This window comes from Schistocerca cancellata, chromosome 7 (genome assembly GCF_023864275.1).
Source record: "Schistocerca cancellata isolate TAMUIC-IGC-003103 chromosome 7, iqSchCanc2.1, whole genome shotgun sequence".
NCBI lineage: Eukaryota > Metazoa > Arthropoda > Insecta > Orthoptera > Acrididae > Schistocerca > Schistocerca cancellata.
In genome coordinates, this window is record NC_064632.1 from 292,750,570 (window position 1) to 292,761,127 (window position 10,558).

Sequence of the window (10,558 nt, forward strand, 5' to 3'; positions counted from 1 at the left end):
AGACCTTTAAAGGAGTAAAGGAGTTTTGCTATTTGGGGAGCAAAATAACTGATGATGGCTGAAGTAGAGAGGATATAAAATGTAGACTGACAATGGCAAGGAAAGCGTTTCTGAAGAAGAGAAATTTGTTAACATTGAGTATAGATTTAAGTGTCAGGAAGTCGTTTCTGAAAGTATTTGTATGGAGTGTAGCCATGTATGGAAGTGAAACATGGACGATAAATTGTGTGGACAAGAAGAGAATAGAAGCCTTCGAAATGTGGTGCTACAGAAGAATGCTGAAGATTAGATGGGTAGATCACATAACTAATGAGGAGGTATTGAATAAAACTGGGGAGAAGAGGATTTGTGGCACAACTTGACTAGAAGAAGGGACCAGTTGGTAGGACATGTTCTGAGGCATCAGGGGATCACCAATTTAGCATTGGAGGGCAGCGTGGAGGGTAAAAATCGTAGAGGGAGACCAAGAGATGAACACACTAAGCAAATTCAGAAGGATGTAGGTTAGGTACTGGGAGAAGAAGAAGCTAGCACAGGATGGAGTAGCACGGAGAGCTGCATCAAACCAGTCTCAGGACTGAAGACCACAACAACAACAACATGCATAAAATTATATGATAGTTTTCAGAAAAGCAACTGAGGTAATATTGACCTGTCCAAAATTCGAAAAATAATACTGGAATCGACAACTACTTTTTAGGAAAGGTACGCTAGAAGAGGATGTCTCGTTACAGCTGGAATTCCAGAATCACTCATCAGTTATGCAAAAGCCCATAGGAGGAAAACATGGTGCCAAAGCCATCAACCCTTGGCTATGGAGCAATGGAAGAAAGTCATTTGGTCGACTAAGCCTTGTTTCGCACTGTTTCCAACTTCTGGCCAAGTTGACGTCCCAAGGGTGAAACACAGTTTGGGGATTCAGTGATTATTTGGGATGCCATATCGTGGTATTCCATGGACCCCTATGGTTACTCTGCAAGGTCGAATCACTACCGAGAATTATGTGAGCATTTTGGCTGATCAGATTGACTCCATGCTAAAATGTTTGTCCACCTCAATGGTGTTGTTCATAATGGCTCTGAGCACTATGGGACTTAACTTCTGGTGTCATCAATCCCATAGAACTTAGAACTACTTAAACCTAACTAACCTAAGGATATCACATACATCCGCGCCTGAGGCAGGATACGAACCTGCGACCGTAGCGGTCGCGCGGGTCCAGACTGTAGTGCCTAGAACTGCACGGCCACTCTGGCCGGCAATGGTGTTGTACTAAGATGGTAGGGCATCTGTTCACACAGCTTCCATCGTCCAGGTCTGATTTTTTGACCACGAAGATGAACTGTCGCGTCTCCACAGTCACAAGATCTCAATATCATAGAGCCTTTATGATCTAGTTTTGAGAGAAGGGAACGTGATCAGTATCCGCTTCCATCATCGCTACCTGAATGTACCACTATTTCGCTGGAAGAATGGTTCAAAATACCCTTGAAAACAATATAGGGCATTTATTTATCTATTTCGAGACAACTGGAACGTGTTTCGAATGCCAACTGTGTTGCTATACCGTACTGGATGTAATGGTAATGTGTTGTTTTTCTGGTTTTTTCATAAATTTGTTCTCACGCTGTAGTAACACATGCAGAGCGTGTGTTAAATCAGTACTGATGGCTCTGAGCCTCCAGCAAATGCGAAAAATGCCGATAAGCTGTAACTGAGAGTCTCTCGAGTTTGAAAGAAAGAAAAGGAGTATTTGCACAAGCCAATACATGTCAAAACCAACATCCTGTGGCCTTGACAGAACGAAGTGACAGAATCGCTTCAAAAATGTTGATCTTCTTAAAGTATATCTATACAGCTAAGGAACTAGAAGCCCTAGAAAAGCTCATGGCTTCCTTAATACCCAGATAGCACAGTAAGCCGGTTTCAAACTTGTTCCCAGCTGTAAAGTTCAAGTATATAAGCTTGATCAAAGCTGGAATATTCAGGCCTGTTAGCTGGATTTAAGCTTGAAACAAACATCAAAGTTGGCAGAGTTCAAGCTATATTTCAAGCTTGACTTATCAAGCTTGGCTCCAGCTGTATCTACACACATGGAATACAGCCTGGTATTTACAGCTTGTTTTAAGCTATATAAATATTAATCTGAATTTATTGAACCTAATTAATTAAATAAATATCAGAATGGAAATGGTGTGAAAAAATTATGAAGACATATATCTTTAAAAATTTTTATTTTCAAACTGTTTAAAATTTAATTATTCGGAAGCCCCTCCGGCCCCAGCACACAGACCAGAGCAGGATCAAAAATCACTGGCTTCTGCCGGTATAATGGTCCTGTAACAGGTAAAAGAAAATGTTAGCCGTACCTAAACATAAAAAATGTAAAAAGTTGAAACTAATCAACCTAAATATAATTTATGCCCCATATCAGAAAAATAACTTTTTAAAGTAAAGATGACATTTGGGTAATTTTGCGATGACTTCATGAAGAAGCCACACATCACTATTTCTAATAGTTTCAGGGCCATTTAATCTGAATTATAAAGAAACAATTACCTGAAATCATACACACCTCATACTGTAAGCTTATAAGGAAACTACGGTTTAGAAAAATGTAGACATTTTATTCTATCCACAATTATTTTTTGGTGAGTAAAACTGAATCAAAATAAAATAAAAGATGACATCGAAATGAATTTAAGAAATTACCAGTTAAGTGGAACTGCAATGTAAAAGAACAAAAAATGTTCTCCTTGTCATATTTTAATATTGCCTTTTATTAGATTTTAGCCACATTACAAATAACAATAAAAGTAAGAAGTACCAGTAGGCCTTGCAGTATTATTTCACCTAGGGAACAACAAAATTAAGCCATCACCGATTGTAATTTAGTGTAGTCTTACCGTGGGGTTTGACTTCTGTTTTTTGACTGTTGAAGCCAGTGTCCTATGTTGGTTTTAAACTGTTCTTCGGTTGTCAAAGGAAATATTTTTCTGACTGAACTTGAAAACATAAGTGAGTTTATCATTAAAAGTAGTGGAAAGTGTTAGAGATTTACACTGGAACAAAAATTACTTTTACAATGTTGAAATTATAAAGCCACTGTATCAGGCCAGCCTGTAAACTATTGATTTTCACCAACGAGGATTGTGCGCATAGCATTGTGAAAATGCTCTTCTCAAGTAAGCCGTTATTTCTCTAAACCCTGTAAACATCTGATTAATAACAACCAACCCATTGAACATCAATGAAACATAACTACTTTCCTGATAATACTAAAAGTATGAATTCATCAGTTGTTTTCTTAACTTAAATGAAATATCCAAATAATATGATCAAATCAAAACAAATTTTTCTCCATAAGATAAACACTGCAACTTTTAAGGCCAATGGGATGGATCCACAAGGTGGAATCTGACCAAATTTCACAAAAACCATGCCAATGCTAATCTATATTCTTCCCGAAAATTTAATTCTGTTGAGGCCTATATTAAGGTATTATCTATCTTTTTTGGGAAGGCTATATGAATAGTGTTATGCATCGCTAGTCGAAGCACCATATGTCATATGTGACACAATGGAACCTAAAGTCTGCATTCCCTTAAAATATATGTATTTATTAATGTTTCTCAACTTTTTGGACTGAAGAAGGGTTGGTGTTTTTTATCTTAGTACAAAAATCTCACCGCAAGTACCTACTTAACAGTACTAAATGCACTCACATCGGAAATGTTAAGTAATGGCACTTGGTCTCATGATGCATAACACTGTCCATATATTTGTGTTTATATATTAGTGTTTAAAACATTTTGAAGTAACAAATTTGAAGTTCGCATTTGGAAAAAATGGGCACGATATATAAACCAAACCAGCATATTTTTTAAGTCTTTGCTTACTTTGAATTGCTGCACAAAGCAAGGTTGACAGAAAGCTCTTTTCCTTTCTTTTGTCTTGACTTTTGGAGGCCTTCCTGTATATGAAAACTTCATTCCTATCTCTGACATCAGGCATCGTTTCATACAATTGAACATTAACAATTTTGCATCTTTACCCCCAAGGGTTGCAAGTAACGTCACCTGAAAATATAAATTTTCTTGATGAAGCTGTTATATCATTAAGATTCTTCAAGAAACAAAACAATACAAATAATTCAATATTTTCATATTAAGACACTGGCAACACATGTGAATGCATATTTTAAATAAATATGAAAGAATTGCGAGTGTAGATGAGTGCGATACCTCGTGTTAAGTCAAAAAATCTGTTTTCTAGCAAGGATCATTAATGAAATTGCTAAATGTTTATGATAAAGACTGCATGCCACCCATCACATGCAGTCTTCCATTCTTCATCAAAGACACCAACCACTTTCTCGAACGCCTGGAATCCCTACCCAGTCTGTTACCCCCGGAAACCATCCTTGTAACCATTGATGCCACTTCCTTATACACAAATATTCCACATGTCCAGGGCCTCGCTGCGATGGAGCACTTCCTTTCACGCCGATCACCTGCCACCCTACCTAAAACCTCTTTCCTCATTACCTTAGCCAGCTTCATCCTGACCCACAACTTCTTCACTTTCGAAGACCAGACATACCAACAATTAAAGGGAACAGCCATGGGTACCAGGATGGCCCCCTCGTACGCCAACCTATTCATGGGTCGCTTAGAGGAAGCCTTCTTGGTTACCCAGGCCTGCCAACCCAAAGTTTGGTACAGGTTTATTGATGACATTTTCATGATCTGGACTCACAGTGAAGAAGAACTCCAGAATTTTCTCTCCAACCTCAACTCCTTTGGTTCCATCAGATTCACCTGGTCCTACTCTAAATCCCATGCCACTTTCCTTGACGTTGAGCTCCACCTGTCCAATGGCCAGCTTCACACGTCCGTCCACATCAAACCCACCAACAAGCAACAGTACCTCCATTATGACAGCTGCCACCCATTCCACATCAAACGGTCCCTTCCCTACAGCCTAGGTCTTCGTGGCAAACGAATCTGCTCCAGTCCGGAATCCTTGAACCATTACACCAACAACCTGAAAACAGCTTTCGCATCCCGTAACTACCCTCCCGACCTGGTACAGAAGCAAATAACCAGAGCCACTTCCTCATCTCCTCAAACCCGGAACCTTCCACAGAAGAACAACAAAAGTGCCCCACTTGTGACAGGATACTTTCCGAGACTGGATCAGATTCTGAATGTGGCTCTCCAGCAGGGATACGACTTCCTCAAATCCTGCCCTGAAATGAGATCCATCCTTCATGAAATCCTCCCCACTCCACCTAGAGTGTCTTTCCGCTGTCCACCTAACCTTCGTAACCTCTTAGTTCATCCCTATGAAATCCCCAAACCACCTTCCCTACCCTCTGACTCCTAACCTTGTAACCGCCCCCGGTGTAAAACCTGTCCCATGCACCCTCCCACCACCACCTACTCCAGTCCTGTAACCCGGAAGGTGTACACGATCAAAGGCAGAGCCACGTGTGAAAGCACCCACGTGATTTACCAACTAACCTGCCTACACTGTGAAGCCTTCTATGTGGGAATGACCAGCAACAAACTGTCCATTCGCATGAATGGACACAGGCAGACAGTGTTTGTTGGTAATGAGGATCACCCTGTGGCTAAACATGCCTTGGTGCACGGCCAGCACATCTTGGCACAGTGTTACACCGTCCGGGTTATCTGGATACTTCCCACTAACACCAACCTGTCAGAACTCCGGAGATGGGAACTTGCCCTTCAGCATATCCTCTCTTCTCGCTATCCGCCAGGCCTCAATCTCCGCTAATTTCTAATTTCAATTTGCCGCCGCTCATACCTCACCTGTCTTTCAACATCATCTTTGCCTCTGTACTTCCGCCTCGACTGACATCTCTGCCCAAACTCTTTGCCTTTACAAATGTCTGCTTGTGTCTGTGTATATGCGGAAGGATATGTGTGTGTGTGCGAGTGTATACCTGTCCTTTTTTCCCCCTAAGGTAAGTCTTTCCGCTCCCGGGATTGGAATGACTCCTTACCCTCTCCCTTAAAACCCACATCCTTTCATCTTTCCCTCTCCTTCCCTCTTTCCTGACGAAGCAACTGTTTGTTGCGAAAGCTTGAATTTTGTGTGTATGTTTGTGTTTGTTTGTGTGTCTATCGACCTGCCAGCGCTTTTGTTCGGTAAGTCTCATCATCTTTCTTTTTAGATATATTTTTTCCATGTGGAATGTTTCCCTCTATTATATTCATCAAATTCTTCCATTGATGATAAAGGGAGACTGTTTAGTGCCTGCTCATTACTTTCATCCGCCTCCTGATAAGTACTGTTGACACATCCTCGAGCCAATAACAGGTCAATTTTTCTGTTCAGCTGAGAGATTTCCTCAGACTGGCTAGCTGCTGCAGCTTGTAACTGGCCAAGAATTAGCCAGATCTGCTCAACATCTACAACATAGGTGGATGATTGCTCAAGTTTACTTAGCATTTAGCAAGCGTAATAGCATCTACTTTATATTTAAATTTCTTTGCAGCCACTAAACCCAAAAAATGTTTCAGAAAATTAATATTAATTGAAAAATTGTTAGTATTTAAATTCCTATGCTTAAATTGAAATATATAACACACATAATGTGTATTCCCTAGAACATGCCTTAAAAAGGTAGTAGTTTTTGTATTACACACATTCTGGCATAAGTATCTGTGATGACCCACTTCACACTATTGCTACTAGAAGCAGGCAGGTAAAGCTGGTCACTGAGGCTAGTTATATAAAAGAAAACACTGTACACAAAATGGGTTTCACTGCTAGGCCTAATATTATTTAACAGAGAAATAACACAAAAACTTACCCAGTGGTGCAGATTTTTCTTTTCTTGGGCAGTGTGCTGAAGCAAGTGGTGCTGGAGGAATTTTGGCATTGGAGAATGAACTAGGCCTAGGAGTTAATGAATTTGGAGGGATGGAAGACCACATTTCACGAGCTTCCATACCAGTAGATGGTGAGGATGAGAATGAAGCTGTAAAAGAATCAAGAGATGGATACGGATGAACTGTGACACGGTTGGTCTTACATTTTTTCTTCGGCATGTAATCTTCATCGCTCGATTCTTCTCCTGGTAACGTTATGTCTTTTGCCTTCCTTTTTCTCTTCACCCCAATTTCTTCTTCACTTTCGAGGTTTGATGTTTCTTCAGCTTTTCGAAGATGCTCTCTTGCATCGTTGTATGTTGCTACAATTCATACAAAGAATAAATTTAATTTGTGTACAGCCCTAACTGCAATTTCATCTCATAGAGAAAATAGCCTTGTCAAAAGCTATTGGTGGCAATAACAGTTGTCAGTAAGCATAAATACATTTACTGGTACTGCATGACATTAAATTGCCACAACAGGCTCAAAGTAACTATAGGCCTAATTCAAATGTACTGCATCACTATAATTGTTTTATGAAAGTGAACTTTACACAGTTTGACCTCTGTAATAATAAAATACATGTTTTTTGATGGAAATTGTAGGAAATTCAAAAAGAAGGTTTCTCCAAAAACTAAACTGTGAATAATACAATTTTTCTATTTCTCGCACTTATACAAGCTTAGATATAAATTTATATGATGTGACTTGGATTTCAAGAAAAAAACACTCAAACTGTCAAACTATATGTAACTGAGTTTTAATAACCTTAGATTCTTGAGATCAAATGACATTAGGATTTACCTAGATTAGGTAAGGTAAAATTTCAGAATAGCCGACATGCATAGTGCAGAAAGTTGGCAACATTGTTTCAACATAGCACTCTGAATTTGTGGCACATTTTGAAAAGTGAATTCACGCTGTTCCTCCTCTATGGTTGACAGGTTCTCGATGTAATACCCTTGTCCTCTATCACCCTATTGGCTAACAATATTCTTGGGAAGAAAGTGCTGTTGCCAACATTGGTCGAGTCTGAGCTATGCATGTGTCGGCTATTGTAAACTTAAGCCTATAGTATTTAAAACCAGTTTACTTACCATATTTTTTCATTAAAGATATCTTATGAGAACTCCAGGATTGTAATGGTAAGGCTTCTTCCCTCAATAATTTATTTCTTTTGCTATCAGTGGTCACAGGTGGGTATAAACATGTGGTCCCATCATTTTGAATCCAGCATAAGGCTATTATTCCTAGAGCATCATCTTCTTCAGGAAATTTTACTATGGCAAATTTGTATTTTTCATTTGTCAGCTCCATTTTCTAACCCATATAAAAACAAAACATCAGTAATTAAAATGAACAAAATATCTGAATGATTGACTTTGATTTCAGACTTTGTCTGTGTGTACTCATGCACACACCTTAAGTACTTCATTATACCTAAACATACCTATAGTAAATAATTAAATTTATAGGATAGTATTTTAAGACACGAGGGAGGTTATATACTGTAACTGGTTATATTTTTAAGTATTTTATTTTTTATTTTGGGTTTAAAATTTCAGAATTTTAATACTGGATGTATGGAGATAAATTTCAAAATTAAACTCCAACAACAGAACTTTTAAAAATATAATCAGCTGGTAAAATATAAGCACATGGCTAATATGTTCACTGAATGAGCATGACTAGTGAGAGTGATGAATGAGCATAGTAGGATGAATAAAACTCTGGATGTCTCCCACAGTTTTTAGTTTGTTTCCAGATAATTTTTCAGAATGGCAATAAAACAATTCAAAATTTGGACCAAATTAGTATCTAATTAGCTAGGTCCCCGAACTTATCAATATTTACAGAATTGATTTTTTAAAACATTTTTAAAGAGAATAAAATAACCTCTTAGTCCAATATATTATTAAATTACACAACAAACAATAAAATACATGACATCTCTTATTACCTGGATAAATTTGTGGATGAATAAAACTCTGGATGTTTCCCAAAGTTTTTAGTTTGTTTCCTGATAATTTTTCAGAAAATCCTGTAGAACTGAATTGTTTATCACTTGTATTAGTCCACTCTTATGTATGCAGCAGAGGTAGTGTTACATTTTTACTGCCTAGTGTTAAAAGCACCAGTTTCTCCTTAATGTCAGAGACTGGCCTTATTTGTACATCAGACATATTTCGTACAACAGTAATATTAAAATCTGAACTTTTACAAAAAGGGAGTCCAAAAAAATCACAAACAGTCATAAACTGTTTACAAAGAATGACCATTGTACACAAGGAATTGGAATAGATGAAGTTTTCAACAATAACAATACTTCCATCATTCATCATACAGCATGAGTTTGGAGTTGATGTAGTTATTTTAAAATTTTGAAATTTTGCTGTGTTGTACTGCTGATCAGGATTACAACCATCAAAAACAGGTCCAGAATAATATTGACATTCGAAAATTGGATAAAGTTTATTGACTTCATTGTCACTGACTGGACTAATGGTGGAGTTAGAAATTTCAGCTAAACGTTTCACAACTTGCTGCAAAGGTTTATTTCCTTTTCTAACACATTTCTTCAGAGAAAATAAAAAAATTTCAAATTTAAAGGCACTGCATCCATCTAAAGGGCCAAATACTGATATATCATCAGCAATATGAATCAGTCAATGAAAATTGTGTGTTATATACTTCTGCCCATATAATGATTGAAAAGTTTGTACAAAATGAAGAAGAAGACCTTTGGCATATTCCTGGTGTTGATAACAAAATTTTTTGCTGAGGAGTAGGGTCATAGCAATATGGAGAGATAAAAAGTTGTTATAAATTTCTTTCTGTTCAGGCAACAAAATATCGTACAAAACAAGTGGTCCAGTATAAAGCAAAAACTGCCTAAATTCTGTAGCTTTCCATCTTTTCACTTCATCAAGACCTCGGGGTTTTCTACAAAATTCTACTGGAATGCTTGCTTTTAGAGATAATAAATTAGAACTTGTTGTTGTTGTTGTGGTCTTCAGTCCTGAGACTGGTTTGATGCAGCTCTCCATGCTACTCTATCCTGTGCAAGCTTCTTCATCTCCCAGTACCTACTGCAACCTACATCCTTCTGAATCTGCTAAGTGTATTCATCTCTTGGTCTCCCCCTACGATTTTTACCCTCCACGCTGCCCTCCAATACTAAATTGGTGATCCCTTGATGCCTCAGAACATGTCCTACCAGCCGATCCCTTCTTCTGGTCAAGTTGTGCCACAAACTTCTCTTCTCCCCAATCCTATTCAATACTTCCTCATTAGTTATGTGATCTACCCATCTAATCTTCAGCATTCTTCTGTAGCACCACATTTCGAAAGCTTCTATTCTCTTCTTGTCCAAACTATTTATCGTCCATGTTTCACTTCCATACATGGCTACACTCCATACAAATACTTTCAGAAATGACTTCCTGACACTTAAATCTATACTCGATGTTAACAAATTTCTCTTCTTCAGAAACGCTTTCCTTGCCACTGCCAGTCTACATTTTATATCCCCTCTACTTCGACCATCATCAGTTATTTTGCTCCCCAAATAGCAAAACTCCTTTACTACTTTAAGTGTCTCATTTCCTAATCTACACTCCTGGAAATGGAAAAAAGAACACATTGACACCGGT

At 38.1% G+C, this 10,558-nt stretch overlaps 1 protein-coding gene across 2 annotated transcripts; it reads right to left on the reverse strand.

Annotated features, from left to right (window-relative positions):
- Nucleotides 1-2,323: 2,323 nt before the first annotated feature.
- On the reverse strand, nt 2,324-10,284 carry LOC126092234 (uncharacterized). Of its 2 annotated transcripts, XM_049907738.1 has the most exons (5): nt 8,866-10,284; nt 8,003-8,225; nt 6,845-7,225; nt 3,900-4,079; nt 2,324-2,337 (listed from the first exon to the last, which is right to left on the reverse strand). In XM_049907738.1, the coding sequence occupies exons 2-4, from the start codon at nt 8,220-8,222 to the stop codon at nt 4,051-4,053; spliced, it is 630 nt and encodes a 209-aa protein (XP_049763695.1). In that variant the 5' UTR covers nt 8,223-8,225; nt 8,866-10,284; the 3' UTR covers nt 2,324-2,337; nt 3,900-4,050. The 2 variants fall into 2 exon arrangements, with proteins under 2 accessions (XP_049763695.1, XP_049763694.1); XM_049907737.1 differs by lacking the exons at nt 2,324-2,337; nt 3,900-4,079 and having other exon boundaries at nt 6,691-7,225.
- Between the last annotated feature and the right edge of the window lie 274 nt (nt 10,285-10,558).